General features: G+C 36.5%; 1 protein-coding gene across 2 annotated transcripts in view; it reads right to left on the bottom strand.

The window, feature by feature from the left end:
* Positions 1-7,915: 7,915 nt before the first annotated feature.
* The window catches only part of si:ch211-236l14.4 (SITS-binding protein), a 36,062-nt gene continuing 25,233 nt past the window's right edge, over positions 7,916-18,744 (bottom strand). The window contains exons 7-10 of one of the 2 annotated variants that reach the window (XM_058767857.1): positions 17,474-17,610; positions 16,085-16,206; positions 12,638-12,817; positions 7,916-11,460 (exon numbers count right to left, since the gene is read on the bottom strand). In XM_058767857.1, the coding sequence (XP_058623840.1) occupies positions 11,284-11,460; positions 12,638-12,817; positions 16,085-16,206; positions 17,474-17,610 (616 nt within the window). In that variant the 3' untranslated portion in view covers positions 7,916-11,283. Of the gene's footprint in view, positions 11,461-12,637; positions 12,818-16,084; positions 16,207-17,473; positions 17,611-18,744 lie in introns of those variants that run through there. The other variant, XM_058767858.1, reaches the window with a different exon arrangement.

Below are 18,744 nucleotides of genomic sequence, written 5' to 3' on the forward strand. Positions count from 1 at the left end.
CTGGCAGAAATCACGGGGGTAACTGTGACAGGGAGTAGCCTACTGGCATCGATGCAGCTGAGACAGAGCTCTGAGTAGCCATGACAAGAACCTTTGGGCTGGCAGTAGCAGGAATATCTTCTGAGGTCAAGACAGGATCCACTGGGACTAAGCTGACATTGCAAGGAGCTTGGAGTTGGGGGCAACCATGACAGCACCCCCTGTAGCACCAGGATGAACAAGATCTGGCTTTTGAATGGCCATGGATCAGCTGAGGTACGACTGAGATTGGTGCTTTGTTTGCTGGTTCTGGCTGGGGCAGTTACAGGAGCATCTGAGGCAGCAAGAGCAGGAATATTTTGGTGCCTGAGGCTCACACGGGCAGCCTTGAAATGGAACACTGGCATCAAGAAGGCAGAGATGCAGAGCTTTGGGACAGCGATACCTCAGCTTCTTTAGCAACTGTGACTATCACCGAGGTGGAAAAGGAAGAGATCTCCTGACATTAGGGAGGCAGAAAGCTCTGGCATTCAGAGGGCTGTGGCAGGAACCCCTTGGATTCAGGATTGGGTAAACCAAAACCAAACGTGGCAAACAAAAGAACTTTAATAATGTAGGAATCCCTCCAGAAGCAGTTTCTTCATGTGCAAAGACTGCTCCCACAAGCCAAGTCATAAGACGCTGCACAAGGCTTGCTCGCCCCGCAAAAGCGAAAGGAGGGATGGAAGTGTCTCCTATTGCAACCTACAAGATGCTAAGCTGCATTAGAGAGCAACTAGTGTGGTCTTATGCGATGCTCTGAAACAAAACAGAAACAAAATGAGAACAGATTTGATTTGGGGATTTCCTTGCAATCTTTGATCTTAGGTACAGTACCTGCAACCACTTATGGTACAGGATTTGCCCCAGACCAAGCCACTGGTTTGGCTTTTCCCGCAGGAGTTGCCAAGGCACACAAGGTGCTTCAAAAGGCTTGCTCGCCAAATGCAAAGATGCAAGTTACAAGACGCAAAGGCAAGAGTAGGAATGGAAGCGTCTCCCATTGCAGCCTGCAAGACGTTAAGCTGCATGAGAGATGGCAACTGGTGTGGTCTTATGCAAACCAGTTGTGGGACAGGACTTGCCCCAGACCAAGCTGCTGACTTTGGTTTTCCTGCAGGAGAGCCCTGAGCAAATGGCAGCATTCTGTGAAGAAAGATGCGAGGGACATCTGATTTTCACCTTAAACCGGGATTCCTCAATTCTGGTCGTCAACGTCTACTTTCCTACAGAATTTTGCTCCAACTATGATCTATCTCTGAAACTCACCTGTCTGTAATATTCTAGTAATCCTGAAGATCAGTTGTTCAGGTGTGTCTGATTAGAGTTGGCTCTAAACTCTTCAGTAAAGTGGACCTTGAGAGTTGAGAACCCCAGCCCAAAACTTTACATCTGCTCTGTTTGATCATTTCATAAGATCTGACTTCAGGTCAGAAAAACAGGAAAAATTCCTGCATTTTTCAACGGGCTATCTCTTATTTAGCCACTTGTGTCTGATTTGGATTATTTTTTTGTGAAGCTCTTACCCTTTCACAGGTCAGGTTTGGACCAATGAGTCAGTTTTACAGATCATAGCCCCTCGTGAAATGTCCTGCACAGAATGGCAAACAACAGAACCACCAAGTGACCACACCATTGCTGGCCAGCCATAGTACTTCTTCTGCTGTGGTACTCTGGAGAGGACTATGCCACTGTGCCTGGAGGAAAGAGATGTAGTCTGATATGAAAGTTTGCTTTAATGCAACATGGTTTTTCTGCACCCATTAACATAAAATAAATTAATTATTTAATGCTTACCAGAGTATGACTTGTAGGGTGACCTCCTCATAATCTCTCCACCTCTGAAGTCAATCAGCTTGACTTTGTATGTCCCCCTGGAAATGAGAAGGTTGTCCAGTTTGACGTCACGTTGGAGCACTCAACTGAGGCACACATGTGCACAGCATGCGCCATCTTGTCGCGGTCCTTACTTATTTTGAGTCCTTTTTACTTAAGCCATTTAAGTTTAGTTAACTTAATTGAATCTGTGATATGAGGAACATTGAGAGTAACTATGCTAAAAACATCTTTGCACAGCTAAGGCTGCTCTGTGCCTACTCAAGATTCTCTGTAAAAACATAATGCTGCATAAAAGCCAGAATAAATTAAGACAGCTCTGTCCCACCTCAGCCCCTAATATTAAAGTATCTGCTATGAAAATGTATTTATATCACCTCTGAGCAGCATTACATAGTTTCTGTAAAGACCTCTGTGCCACTTTTTCCATGCAAATTTGGTAAAAAGAGACTCTAAAGTGATATATCATGAGGATGAGGATGAGGGCAAACATTTTCCATCTGGATCAGGTTTAATTTATTTTTACTCACTTTAATACCAACCTTCAGACATCTCCCTTCACAGACCATGCTAAAACCACCTTTGCCCAGCTGATGACTAACAATGCAGTGGCTGAAGATGTAGACTATTAATAGATTAAATACAATTACATTTCAAACAGTGAGGGCAGTGTTTTGTGATGTGACATGCTTAATCTTAAACTTCACATAATTATTAGTTTTAATGACTGTATTTTAACTAATAGAGACTATATTGAATATTTATGCTTTTAACATACATTAGTGCATATAGAGGTATAAAGTAATGCTTTTAACATGTCCTGGAATGAATATATAATCATATACTGTATATGATCTTGTATAATATGTGCTGATTTGGATTTTTGATATTGTGTGAGGTGGTACTGATGATATAAAAAGAATTTAAGGGGACATAAAAATATGGTTGAGGGCCAAGTTAAAAAAAGGGGGGCATTACAGACTTAAGAATCATTAAGTTCCCCTAAATGATTAATACATTTTCCCAGTAGTGGAAACTTATAGAAGTGTAATCACATTACACAAAAGACATATACAATATTGTATTATTATACATTTTATTTTTAACAGGAGTTTATGTTTTTTTCTATTTAAAAAAATAATAATAAAAAATCTAATTTGAATTGAGTGGTGACCACTCAAAGTGTAGATACAAAATGTATTTATTGTAGCTGTTGGTATGTTAAGCACATTGTTGAATTCTCCAGTAGATGGCGTCTACTTAACATGTAATATGTTTATATTTGATTGCAGTCTGTGGTTTTACTGTGGAGAGTTTGCTGGTGTCTCTTCTCTATCATACAAAATTATGTTATTACTTTTGAAAATTGCTACATTTAACTCTATTTGCCATCAGAAACCCACAAATCACTTTCTACTCTCCTAAATTCCCTTTTTTTTTTTTTGACTATAAAGTTAGTATGCGGTAATATCTTGATAGTGATATTTTTCACACAATACAGTACATTTCAACTCAAACTTTGACTATTAAACAGTACGCTAACCTTTGGAAAAACTTTAAGAGCAAAATTGTTGGTCGTGCTAGAAATTACATCACAACTATAGAAAAGTCGCACTCGATTCATGTTTGTTTTTTTGTTTTTTTATTCAAGTTGAATCAAGATAGTAAAACTTATATTGAGCCCAGAACATAATTTAAACACTAAGTAAAAGGATAAGACTCAAGTATACAATAATAGGCCTCTATAAAATTTGCAATTCTCATTTCTAAATAAACATTTGGAACTTTACAAAAAGCCAATAGTGTACAAGCAGTCATACTATGGTACATACTAAGCCATAGACAGTTACACAACCCTCGGAGGGAGTGATTCTGTTTGGACCTCAGATATATCAGGCACACCCTTAAAACCACTGCAAGGTGACAAATATCTCAGAAGGGCAAAACAGGAAGCGGACACATTTTCTTTACAGTGGTATTCCCAATGAAGACATGGATTCACTAACTCATTTCCGCTGCATCTTGTATTTCGAAGATTGCGTTCTTGTCTGCCAAGACCCCCATCAACACTTTCAGCTTGGAGAGGGGGGATGTTCCACATTTATATATTCACACACACACACACACACACACACACACGTCTGGTTTGCTATCCTTGTGGGGACTCTCCATAGGTGAAATGTTTTTTATACTGTACAAACCATAGTATATTCTATCGCCCTGCTCCAACCCTACACCTACACCTACCCCCCCACCCACACACACATTTAAAAAGTATTACACTTTAAGAAATAAATAGCGTTTTGTGAAGAGTCATGAGATGAAATGAAGATAACAGTTCTCTATCCACCTTATTTTTAACATAAAAACAGCTGCAGGCCTGTTCGCTCCAAAAACGATAACTATAATGATAACAACAGAGCAGAGTCCACACAATAACTGAACAGACCAATTATATGGTTGGAATCACTTTGACAATGATTTTTCTTTTTTTTTTTTTTCAGCTGAAAAAACATTGACAGCCAATCAGAATCCATCCAGCTTTAAAGATCTCAAAAATTTAAAGTGTGGCAAACGACAAAACAGCAGCACATGCTTATAGCATTACTGTCTGTTATTAGATATATTATTATCTTTAGTTATCGTTCTTGGTGTAGCCTATTGTTCATTGGATAGTTCACCCAAAATGAATGGGGGCATGTGATGATAGAGAAAATCCATCGTAGTGACGCCCAAGTTACTTCTTTTTTGGACAGGTAAGTGTACACAACTCTCTGATACTAGTATCCATGCAGTTGAGTTTACAACCTTAATGTGAGTAGTACTGTTACCTCGAATAGTCTTTGGTCTATTGCATGCTGTTTTTCAAAACACAACCAAAGTTTTCCCAAACCACATCTCGATTATTATCAGATACCCCCTGCACACTAAAACTTTTCACTTTAACAGACACTTTAAACCTTTCTAAAATTAGCCTGAATCCCCAATTTCAGAACTAGTGTGGTTTGTGTGCAGCTGAGAAGTCCAAAGACATTTGTATTGAGTTGGCAGTATATGAATCTGACTCAGCTGATGAACTCAGTGAGCTTCATGTAAAACTCTAGCAGATTGAATATGAGTGTTGTTCGTTAACCATTACTTAACCCCATAAGTGTCACCGGCCCACCTGTAGGCCACTTGGCACTCCTCGATCACATATTTTAGTAATCATCATAATTTATGTATCATTTGAAAGCTAAAAACCTCAAAAATTCATCCTGTGAAAACCATTTTGAAATCAGACATTGCGTTACCTTGGAAATGGTACCTTAAATGCTTTAGTGGTCTCCTCCCCCTTAGAGGGTGGAGTCAAGTGTAATTTTACAAAATGTGTTACAGTCTTTTAGAATAAAAACTTTTTATATTCTTGACAAAATACGTATCATTGGAAAGAGTCTCAGGATTCCATATTTGGTGGTTATTTTGTGATATAAGTAATATGACAGACAAATGTAGACATTTGTGACAGAAAAATGCAATAAAAAAATCAGTGAAGTTTGGATGGCACCCGGTGGCTGTTTGTGGTATAACGCCCTAAATAAAATTTCACAGGAACCTCAATTTTATTTTATTTATTTATTTTTTTTAAAATCAACTTCAAATTTGGAACATAACTTATTTAGACACAAGGCTTTAATTTTATAGCAATTTTGGATTCAGAAATATTTTGTAAAATATTTATTTTATATAAAATACAAAAATTGGTACAGTGCATTTTCTTTGCTATAAATGTAAACTTCTATAACTTTTTGATACTTTCATATTTTGAAATGATTCCACTTGTGCAATACTCTGCAGACTGTCTTAAAAAATGTAATTATAAAAAGAGTCCAACTTTAGGTCTGCATTCCAAAGCGTTCATGAATTATAGCAATTTAAGTTTGGATAGTGCACTTTCACGTCTATGGTCAAAAATGGGGGGTGGCATTTAAGAGGTTAAAGGTGAAATTTGTATGTTAAAATAGTTTTTTCCAGTAATAACTACAAGTCATTCATAGGTTGATTGATCTCCCAATGGTGTGAGTTTGGGGAAACGGCTACCTGGTTTACTGACCAATAAGTGCCCGCCCACTTTTTTTTTTGGTGGCACTGGTTCCAGAGGTATTTTTCCCATTTATTTTTCCTATAGGGTTTTTCAAAAAGGATTTCAAATGAACTGTGAACATGAACCAAGTCAACCAGCTATGAGTTGAATCAGAACATGAAAAGACTGTGTACTTAAAAGGTAGGGTAAGTGATTTCTGGTAGCCAATGTTGACATTTGAAATCACCAAAATAAACACGCCCCTACCCCAAAAGGGTCTCACCCCTATTTTGATAGCTCCGCCCCACACATACGTACACAACCCAGGCAACGATTAGTTCTGTGAAACAAAGCAAAACCAATGTTACTCACCTATCGAGAAGAAACAAAGCAACCTCGGCGTCCAAACACAGGCCATCCTGCTCCTTGAGTTCTCTCCAGAGCTGGAAAGCTGATCCGATATTTACACGGGTCCTACTTCTTGCCTTATCGTAACACCGTGTCTACACTGGATTCAAGCGGCGCAGCGCGACAAAATACTACAGAACTCATTATAATCAGTGATGCTGTCTACACTGGATGCGGCGCCACAACACGACAAATCCCCGACAAAACTGCTGCTGCCTTCTATTTATGACGTATTGACACAAATTTCAAATGATTTTCAATGGTTGCTTTGTCACGTCCAGTGTAGACAGATCTCCGGTGTAGACACGGTGTAAGCCTTCTTTTGTTCCGCAGACGTTTTCCTCTTTTGTTTTATATCCGCCATCTCTATGTTTCTGTTGTGGCTCGGCTCGGCTAATGTCCGTCATGTGCACTGAGCGCTCTCTCCTCGCATCATGAGTACACACGCCCCTTACTGCTGATGGGCTACAAATTTATTTTGATACCGGCCTGACTGTTTTCTAAAGCATTTTTGAAAAAAAATGCATACCCCACCTTTAATGCTTTAATTTGGGAAAGAACTACAATCCCAAGAAGCATTGCGATGGAGAGATACAAAAAAAAAAAAAAAATCCATTTAAAGTTGTTGGTTGTATCTATAGAAAAAGTTTTTTTTTTTTTTTTTTTTACGTAATTTACTGAATGAGGCCAATATCCATCTTTATTTTCTAAATCAAAAATTAAGGACATAATTGCATTAAAAACTATGATAATCAAACAATATATACAATTTTATAAAACAAATAATTAGTATAACCTTTTTTTGTGTTGTATGTGTGTGTGGCTGCATGGTTCCAGAAAAGCCTGTAATGGAATAAGGCCAATGTAAGGTAAGGTTGGGGCCCCTGGATGTGTTTTCCATATGATTCCATTTACAGGCTTTCTGCTACTATAAATAATTCTTATTGGGTTTAAGTGGAATTAGTGCAGGTTTTCATCGTCAGCAGAGCCACTGATACTGTGAGAGCATGGACACTCGCTTACATATCCCTGTGCACACAAGCAATGAAACTATATAGGCTTACAGTTCTGAAGGGTCTTAGATGGTGGCTACTTCTACAATGACAAAGGTGGGAATTCTAACACCCTGCCAAACAGCTCACATCTATAGATTAATGTATTTCTATTTCCATGCAGTACTACACATACTGTATACCTATATTATGCAAACAGTAAGAAAGTATTTGAGATTTAAGTTACTTTTCAGCCCAAAATCAAAATCAAAAGAAGAAATTATATTTGATTCAGCAATGTAGCCTATTTTAGGGCTGTATTGTGACAGTTTCAGAACATTTAAGCTCATTATCGGTACTAATAATTAATCTAAATGTTATTAGTTCCTATTATTCTGTGTAAAAATATTTTTATATAATTTTTAATAATTTGATAAAATTTACAGTAATTTTTTTCTTCAATTAAATATAATATTTTGCATAAAATTTGTTTTCCTCCAAATCTGGTCCTAAAATTGGTTTAAATTTCTTTATGCCTTCTTTGCTTCTTTTAATTTTTAATTTTAGTCTGCAAGCAAGATTTCAAACAATGGGTTCCTACAGTAACAAAATGTAAACTTTATTGAAGATTGACATCTCTATTTTTCAGATTGACAGAAGACAGAAAATGACACAGTTATATGATATATGCACATTGCTGATTGGCTTGTGGCACCTGATTCCTACAAAAAAAGTCGAAGATTGCTCAGCAGGGAACATTTCAGCATATCGTTTTCATAGCGCAGCATTTTAATATAAAATACAAGCAAAAAAGGCTCCCGAAACACCACTCTGCATAAGATCATCACAATTAGCCTCTCTGTAAATGCTCAAATGAAAAGAGCATCAAGAGATTAAGACATCAACAGTGTGCTGGGGCGTAAGACATTTTCTTTCTCTTGGATTTGATATCTTTGACCTGAGAAACCTGCAGATACAGTAAACATTCAAAATCACAGTGAGGATTAAGAGGACATTCCCAGTAGGCCACACGTATCAGGTGATACTGATCAAGTTCTCATTCTCTCTCTGCACTGTAGATTCACACGGCGGTGATTGTGATTTAGTGTTTTAGCACGGGAACCAATGCTCCAAGTTTGGATCTTGTCAAGGCATGAGAGTGAAAGTAGCAGCACCTAGGGCAAGCCATCTTAACATTTAACCCCTAAAACACATCTATTTTAATGCTACTAGTATCTATTTCATTAAGTATTAGTACTTATTCATTAGCTACAAGTGTTTTTTCTTCAGTTACTAGTACTTATTTTTCAGCTACTAGTGCTTATTTAGTTACTAGTGCTTATTCATAAACTACTAGTGATTATTCATAAGCTACTGGTGCTTATTCATTAGCAACTAGAGCTTATTCATTAGTTACTAGTAGCCTAATATTTTTTATCTTTCAGCTACTAGTGCTTATTTAGTTACTAGTGCTAATTCATAAGCAACTACAGCTTATTTATTAGTTACTAGTGCTTATTCTTTAGTTACTAGTGCTTATTCATTAGCTACTAGTGCTTTTTATTCAGTTACTAGTACTTATTTTTCAGCTACTAGTGCTTATTTAGTTACTAGTGCTTATTCATAAACTACTAGTGATTATTCATAAGCTACTAATGCTTATTCATAAGCAACTACAGCTTATTTATTAGTTACTAGTGCTTATTCTTTAGTTACTAGTGCTTATTCATTAGCTACTAGTGATATTCATTAGTTAATAGTACTTATTCTTTAGGTGCTAGTAACCTTTTAAAGATACTATTTATTAGATACTAGTACTTATTTCAGTCGTAACTAGTAACTATTCTACTGTTACTAGTAATGCATTTCAAATTTGTACCATTGACTAGTGCTTATTCATTTAAATATACTAGTTCTTATTCATTAGTTACACATACTTATTCTTTAGGTACTAGTAACTTTTTAAAGATACTATTTCTCATTCATTAGATACTAGTACTTATTTTAATCATTACTAGTAACTTTTACTGTTGCTAGTAACGCCCTTTTCACATTTTTTACCATTGATTAGTGCTTATTCATCAGGTACTAGTAACTTTAAAAAAATACTAGTTCTTATTTATCATTAGACCCTATACTTATTCTTTAGGTAGTAACTTTTTAAAGACACTAGTTCTTGTTCATTAGATAGTAGTTCTTATTTCAATTGCAACTAGCATGTATTCTACTGTTACTAGTAACGCAATTACAATTTTTACCATTGACTAGTGCTTATTAGGTAGTAGTAACTTTTTAATGATACTAGTTCTTATTCATTAGATACTAGTATGTATTTCAGTAGTAACTAGTCACTATTCTACAGTTACTAGAAACACATTTCAAAATTGTACCAATCTGCTATTCAGATATCAACTATTCAGTTCTGAGTAGTATGTATTCCAACAGAGACTAGTAAGGTTTTACATTTTACTAGTAAGTATTCATTAGATACTAGTACTTATTTGTTAGACACTAGTATCTTTTGTAACTGTTACTAGTAACAAATCTTATACCAGTCACAACTGCTTTTTTACTCATATGTCATGACTAGAACTTTTACTACTCTTAAACTCTTATTTTAATTGATACTAGAATCTAATGAATAAGTACTAGTATCTTTTAATAAGGTACTAGTCCCTAAAGAATAAGCACTAGAAGCCAAAAAGTACGTATTAGTACCTAATGGAATAGATACTAGCAGCTGAAAAAAAGAAGCACTAGTAGCATGAAACTAGACATTAACATGTTTTAGATTAAAGTTAAAACAGCTTGCCATACATCACCACTAGCAAATTATTATAAAATGCATCTGTATTTTGCCCAGACTCATTACACCACCATTCTACAGGACAACTGTTGCCCTCGGGCTGTGAAAAATCTACATCCGTTATCCCAAATCATTTGTAATGGCAGAATTCAGCTTAATAACAATTAGCAACTACATTTAATGGGACAAAATGTATAAATGCCGCTACAGTCATCAAAGTATTTCCAAAGTTAAGAATGATCAAGTTTAGTCTGAACTGATATAAATACAAAACTCTAAGTCTACCTTGAATAATGTCCTATGAATTACTTAAGATCTAGAAATACCATCTTGGTTAATCTGGTCATTTGTAAGAAGCTAAACAAATAATTATTAAAATCAGCATAATATCAAAATCTCTCAAAAACAACCATTATGAAATAACAGTTTGTCCTTTGCTGTGTGTTGCATTTCAACTAAGACTGTACAGCTATGAACATTTTGGTTGTCATTGGCTCATATTCTACTACTAATGATTGATCTTGTTTTGTAGACAAAAATAATTGTGCTATTCACTCTAAAAGCCCTTAATTTCAGTTTTCTCTATCAGTAAGTGCTTCTCTCACAGTTCATGTCGAAAAATATACGTCAAAAACACCATGATAACTTGAGGTACAGGTAATACATTACAAAACTACAGCAAATATTCAGCAAAGTTCAAGTAAAAACCCCGCTGAGATGAGTGATGTTTAGCGTATTTTCATCTTCATCCATTTAGCGCATTGGTTTTTCCTTGTAGAGTCTCTCAATTTTTCGATTTTTTTTTTTCCGATTGTTTGGTCTTCATATAATACCATTGATTGTTCTTAAGCAAAGGGTTTGATTTCTAGCTCAATATCATGATAACAATTTAAGAGGCTGTAAGAATCTATCAAATGTAAACTGCGTTCTGAAGAAAAAAGTCCAAAAAATTGTATGAATTAACAAAACAAGTAGTGGAGAAAACAAGAGGGATCTAAAAATCATGAGAAAATATAAACCACTTTGATTTTTAAAGTGCAAATTATCCTCTACCTAATCTCAAGATTCCTTGAGACACAGATAATGGTCTTTATGGAAAGTGCAATTTGAGATCAGCACAAGTGAAAATTTCAAAAATAGAAAAAAGTGGTAAATAAGCCTCAGGATCTCCATCGTACAAAAACCGCCACGTCCCCAAGGCCGACCGGGTAACTTTCCAGGAACGTCCCTCCATCAAACACTTGAGCATTGTTAGTGTCCTGCCACTGAAAGTCACTCTCCGGGAGGTATATGTCTCTTTGTAAAGCTCCTTTTTCAGTAACCGGCGCAACAAGGACCTACAAAAGCAGAAGAAAAAAACTTCAGACTTCAAGTTTACAATAACAGGGATCACCTTGCAAGCCTAGTTTCGAATATGTAGTCACGCTAGACTGGAAATCGAAAGGCTGTAGGTTCAAACTCACAGGGATGATCTATTAACTATCACTATCATTGTGCCATTTGGTGATCAAAATTTCGCCAAATAGGACTTCATTGGCATCTTTGTTGATCCTTGAAGGTTAGGATGTGAATTTGGTTTTTCTGATGAAAATTTTGTCACCAGAATAGTACATGCATACTACGTGCACCACTCGATTTTTGTAACAAGTCGCACATCTGCATTGATTTTTTCCACAAGGTGGCAACACGGGCTGTTGTTTCACAGGAAAATACGAAACTAAAGAAATGGAACAACAACAACAAAATAGCGGCTACTGCAACAACAACAGACTCCTGCATTGACAAGCACTTGTATGAGGGGGCTATGAGAGAGCTACAACTTTAGATTAGAAGAGTACAAAGACATATTTTCAGTCATAACTTTTCTAGAGCTCATGTGTTGACTGCCTGCGTTTGTGCAATCAAGTGAAATGTACTATCAAAGGCTACATGTCAACTGTATGTATACGCCAAGGTTGCCAGGTCTTTTGTAACCAAACCAGCTCAATTGTGTTCCAGGGGAAATTAGCTATACATTTTTTTTTTTAAACGTAAAAAAACTAAGTATACTTTGGGCTTTAGATGCTAGGTGGTGCTATGGAGTCATTTTAGTTGCACAATAGCTTACACACAACAGCATAAGAACCAAACAGCATGAGAGAGATTTCAAATAATTGACCCACATTGAGTGAATGTTTGTGGGAATTTCCTCGTTATAAGCACAGAGTTTGCGGGAAATAGTAAAATTATGTGCACTGAAATTCTGGCTTTGAAAACCCTTCATTAACTAACATCTCGTCAGAACTTTAATTGTCAAAATCAACACTGAAAACATATAATCTACTGATTTCAGGTTAGGGCTGGAGGTTTGGGCTATATTGTTCCAAAACCAACAACTGATTCAGGAATATGTCCCACTTGGTAAAATCACAGTCACCATGTCTTCGAGCAGGGCACTTAAGCTCAGGTTACGTCTAAATGGGCCAATTAGTAAAAAAGTGACTTGCACATCTTCCCTTTCTATAAGCAGCTTACCTCATTTCCAATGAGGAACTCATCATCAATGGTAAACGTGGCCGGGTCATTTGGACTGAGCCACCAAAGCGACCTGTAGATGGGGTTTCCGGTGTCTTGCCATTCCTCTGCATATTTCAGTATCAAAGGAACGACAAAGTCGTGGTGCTTGGCTATGTAGAATTTGGTGAGGTTTAGGACCTAGGAAGAAAGTGAAACTGTCAGTGAACACTTAATAAAACTTATATGAAAGAGGATGTGAGTTTTTGTTTAACACCGTTCTCGTCTAGTTCTGCTGTGGTTCGTTTCTAACATTCCTTGAGAGGTCATATCCTTCAGTTAACATCCTAGCCAGCCTCTGGTGACGGAAACAAAGCAAAACCACGTTCATAAAAAATGTATTCTTCAGATGAAAAAAAGTTTCATGAGATGAACTTTGAATAACTGCCTGAGTTCGGCCTAATTTTAAATGGAGAAAACAGGCCTGCGGCTTCCATTCCCTTTTTCCTCCTATTTAGACCCAACATAGTCATTGGGTCTCTAATGGGTGTTGGGTAATCGCACAAAAGCTAGTACATGCGCACACACACAGTCTGCAGAAGGCAATAATCCAAAGAGAATGGAAAATAACGGCAAGTAAAGCCTTTCAGTATGATCAACACGTTTAATATTAATACTAATGAACTATGATTTAAGAGGGCTAAGACTGTCCAGATGATATCCATGAGCCAAGATCAAAACCAACGAATGTTCCAATACTATTTTCTCACTGTTCAAATAGATGTCCTAGAGTTATTAAAGGGATAATTCACCCAAAAATTCTGTCATCATTTATTCACCGTCGTGTCGTTCCAAATCCATCAGACTTTTTTCCTTAGAACACAAAATGAGAACGTGTTACGACTTTTTTCCATGCAGTCAGTCTGATTCGAGAACGAAATCATTTAGATGATTTTTTGGACCTGATCAGCTGATTCAGTTGAAAGATACGACTCAAAAGAATGAATCTTTATTTAATTGGGAAACACTACTTCCCTCATGAACATTCCATAGGCAGTCAGAGGGATGTCAAGGTTTTTTTTTTTTTTGAGAATAACAACATAAATTGTTTTTATGTTAAAATGTATTTAAACGTGTATCAGAGTTCTGTCTTTTTTGTATGTGCAGTGCAAGAAATCATAGGGTATGCCTGACTCATTAGTGTTGCCAGATCTTGCTAACAAACAAACAGATCAGAACAAGCCCACAATAAACTCAAATCCAAACACGTTATCTTGGAAATAATCCACATATGAAAATATTGCAATCTCCCCGGAGAAAAAAAGTGCACTTCCATAATGTACTTAAAGTGCTCTATTTTCACACACTAATGATTCCTTAGCACTTCTTAAGATAATCTTAAGAACATCTAAGTGTACTCATCTTTAATACACTAGTGGGTTCAAGTGTACTACAAGTGGTATCTAAATTAGGGATGCACCGAATCCAGATTTTTGGGGTTCTGCCAAATACCGAATCCACTGGTTAAGATTCTGCCGAACCCGAAACCGAATACCGAATCCTACTCCCATCCTCAGACCATTAACACAGTAAACACATTAATGAAGTAAACAACGTCCACAGCAGTGTATTTTTCATTTTATTTTATTTTAATGCACAATTCGTATTCTTTCGGATGTTTAATACGCAAATGTTTTAACAGCGGCGATGTTGTGTATTGTTTGGGGTCCTTGCCACCACGAGACAAATCGGCATTGCAAATTGAACATGTAGCTCGACTTGAATCGCCTTCTTTCAACTGAAAGTACTGCCAAACAACACTTTTTCTGCTCACGAGTTCCATTTTCACTTTCTCACATATACTGCATTTGAACGGTCCACCTTAAACACCTTCCCGTACTCAATGGCGGCGTGACGTTGACCAGTGTAGCACGCTTAATGCAAGCTAAGGGTTCGGTGGATTTTTTTTTTAAGGTTCGGCAGAAACCGAACCCCGTCAAAAAGTCCAATATTCGCCGAATCCGAATCCGAATCCTGGATTCGGTGCATCTCTAATCTAAATACATTTTTTTAATACAGAGAAAGTATGATAGAATCACAATTTAGTTCATTTTCATAGTGTCCCAAAATAGCACAGTTGAGTACACTTAGATATTCTTAAGATCATCTTAAGAAGTACTAAAGAATAATTTTTAGTAAGTTGAGTACAAAATTAGCGCGTGAAAATAGAGCAATTTAAGTACATTATGGAAATGCACTTTTTTTTCTCCTGGGCTGCAACTGCCTACTTTATTAACTCCATAAATGGATTGCTTTATGTGCCGAGCCCAAACAACAAGCCCAAAGATGCTTAAAAAGCATAATTTATATTAAGTTAACATGGCAACCCTTCAAGAGTGCACACTGCAAAGTAGCCTTCCAAACATAATTAAAACATGATGGTTTTGTTGGCGGTGGTTTAGTTAAAATCATTGAACTTAATGAGTCTTTGGTTAATGTAACATTATTTCAATTAAAAACAGCAGATACCAAGCGCATCGTAGTTTTGAGAGTGAGTTCTGTTCCATACACACACAAAACTGTAATTCAGGGGATCCACTCCTGCATTTAAATGAGGTTGTCGCAGCTGAATCTTTACAGTTTGTACGTGGCCTTTGTATTCAATGGAAGGAGGTTTGGAATAACATAAGGGTGAATGATACATTTTCAGAATTTTCATTTTTGAGTCAACTGTCCCTATACTTCCTGCTACATATAACTACATTTGACTATTTCTAGCAACACAATCCATTGAAAGATCTACTCCTACCAGTGATTAGAAAAAAAACTAAACAAAACAATGACCTCTCCTTATTCTAGTCTGTAAAGTCAATTCACTAATGAAACCTGTAATTGTCTCTGGAAATTTTCTTTTCCTCTTATCCAGCGATTCATTATCATTCCTGGTGCAGCGGTTCTCATTACAGTTGAGATTGAGAGTCATAAATTTGAAAGAGACGCTAATGCAGACCAGATGGATTCTTAACCACAGGTGATGTTGGGGAAAGGCCAAGCAATTACACCATGAAATGCAAGAAAAACGGCCACCTGGAGGATGCTCTGTGCCGGTCCTAAACTCAAACCGGGCTCTTAGGGCTCAAACATATCAGTGCTTGGGACTGGATATTCTGGCGTATATTTAGGTAGTATTTTGAGGAGGACATTCTCATCGTACACCATGGAGTGAATGAGTATTATGTTTCCAATGTTATGCTAGGAGTGTAAAAGAAACCGTCTTTAATTCTGAAGCATTTAACTCTCAATGGCCAACATATTGCGCACAGCTTTGCTTCTTGAAAACTCAGTCTTTCTTATTGTATGACCCACTTGGCTCCATATTATTCCTTTTTTTCTGACCACAATGGGAAAGGAACTGAAGTGAAAGTTAAAACCTGGATGGGGCTGAGGACCCGCCCTTGTGGCACTCACCCATTCCTTCTCAAAGACCCATGGAGGTGTCTGGAAGTTAATGACAGGAAGAAAGGCTGCGATTCCCAGCCAGCGAATGAAGAGCTCGTCATCGGCAACCAGTTCGGCAGAGAGAGAGCCTCCTGCGATTGACAGTCCCACAAATGCATTCACATGTCAAGAAATTCCACTTTTTTTTTTGTGGACAATCACAATTTTCTAGCATTGTGATATTTTTATTAGAATTTGGAAGCAAAATGTGCTTAACCCTATAAAGCCTACTGTAACATGTTTGATACACAAATTTCTAAGGCCTCTAAATGATCAACGTGATCAAAACTTGCTGAAAAACCTGTTGTACACAATCTACTACATGCCTTCTGTCGTCAGATTGATAGTTTATACTTCTTTATTAAGTAAAATGTTTTTTTTCCTGTAATTGTAAATATTGTGCATCCCTCTTCAATTCATGGTATGTGGTAATCAGTATTTACTGATTTTTATAAAGTATATAGCTTTTATATTTTTAGCAACATTTCAGGATGAACACTTACTGGACTGAAGCAACTTAGGTTTTTTACATTTTATGTAAGTAGTCTGTTATATAAAGTTCTCACTGAATTATATTACAAGCTATCAGAATAACCACTGCTCCAGGTGTGTGTTCACAGTGTGTGTGTTCGCTACTATGTGTGTGTGTGCACTTGGATGGGTTAAATGCAGGGCACAAGTTCTGAGTATGCGTCACCATACTTGGCCACAAGTCACTTCACTCACATTTTTAATATTTTTTATTTCATCTTATGTTTTGGCCATAGATCAGCATCTTCACCAAATTGCATATTTTTGCTCAGTTTGGGCCTCTGAATAAATATGAGCTCCATATTTTCTTTTTCATACTATATGAGCCATAAAAGCCAGATTTATCAAATATGATAAACATATGAAAACTTTTTTTTTTTATAGATTTTGGCTAAAGGATCAATAAACTGTTCAGTTTCAGAAAGATTTTTCTTAAAAAAAAATGCAACTCTAATTCATTTTTAAAATCTAAGTCAATATATTTAATACATATAAAATATTTAATGTAAAATACTGTATGATGTATTATTACAGTACTTTGAGAATATTTGAGGAAAATGTGCCTAACTGTCAAAGTAACAATACAACAAAGTAACAAATCTAATAGACCTAAAAACAGGCTTAATTTTCTTGATGCAAAAATGTAATAATTTCCCCCCCTTTTGATTAACTGGTCAAATTTGACCTGGGAATATTCTGGACATATTTTATGAGATTTATTCATATCATACTGTGCACTGTACAACTGTGTGCCAGTAGTCTTTTGTTTTTGTAAAGGATTAAAGAAGACAGTTGATGAAATTTTATGTATGTGTGGGCAGGTATTACCTACTGCATCAGGAATGAAGAAATTATATCCCAGAAGACTGTGATGCAGCAGGGATGGAATGATGCCCTTCAGGCCAGAGTAACTCCAGTCTGACTGCAGTGCACTCATACGGATGAAGAGTGCTTTGTGGCTAGACCTGTGCGGACAAAATTGGCCAGTTCAAAAACAATTTGAATCACCTTCAACACAATTCCAATTTGTTTTCCAAATCCAATATTTTGTCTTATGGGAAAGTTTGTTTTTCAAACGAGTGACTATCTACTTGACATTTTGGATCTAATTGTTCAAACCATAATCAAGAAATTAAAACTGTATAAGTCAGAACATTGCAAAGAGTCTTCTACAACAACAACAACAAGTAACTTATCATTGTGGAAAGAGAAGATGGGAAACTGGAAATTGTGCCTCTTGCTACAAACGGTATATACACAGTGCTGATAACATGATACATCATTCATAAAATCTTCCAAAAATCCATTTGAACTCTTTCCCCACCAGCATTTTTTTTTTAAAGTTGCCAGCAACCACCAACGTTTTTGGTTGTTTTTACAAAATTTTTATGGCCCCCAGAACTCGCAAAATGTTAAAAGAAATAACAGAAAATCTGCTTTTATCCTAGCTCCATGCATTCTTCTTTTAATCAACACTTGAATGTGGGCAAGTTTCATTAAAAAAATCAACATTTTTAACAAAAATCTGAGAAAAACATGTCTATGTCTGGATTGGATTCAGATCGATGATCAAATCATAGATGGAGTTGATCACTTCCATCAACACCCCCAAACTTCACAATCCTAAACCACTTCCTGGTTCTACATTTTTTATTTATATGCTGTTTAATGCTTGATGATCACGGTATTTTACATATGCATCTATTTACATATCTAATCGATTGTAAATCGATTGAACACACCATGTTTTAATCCAGATGTCAGTGCTCATCAGAAGATGTGTAATAGCGCCTCCTACCATACAACAGTGAACACACAGAAAGATGGAAAATCCCGTAAATGGTGGGGAAAGAGTTCAATAGATTTTAAATCACATGTATGCATGTGGTTTGGATCAGACTTGTAAAAAAATCAGATTTGGTGATTTTTTTTTGGAGGTTCAGACGACAGATTTGAGTCGGACACGCCAAGAATGGATTTTGGATTTTGGATTTTGGTTCCCTGTCTGAACAAAGTCTGTCAATTGTTCCCAAAGTTGTAGGTTTCAAATGGGGCAAATTCTTGGATTGTCATCTTCAGTTGATCCTTGAACAACATTC

Source organism: Onychostoma macrolepis, chromosome 25, assembly GCF_012432095.1.
Source record: "Onychostoma macrolepis isolate SWU-2019 chromosome 25, ASM1243209v1, whole genome shotgun sequence".
Taxonomy (NCBI): domain Eukaryota; kingdom Metazoa; phylum Chordata; class Actinopteri; order Cypriniformes; family Cyprinidae; genus Onychostoma; species Onychostoma macrolepis.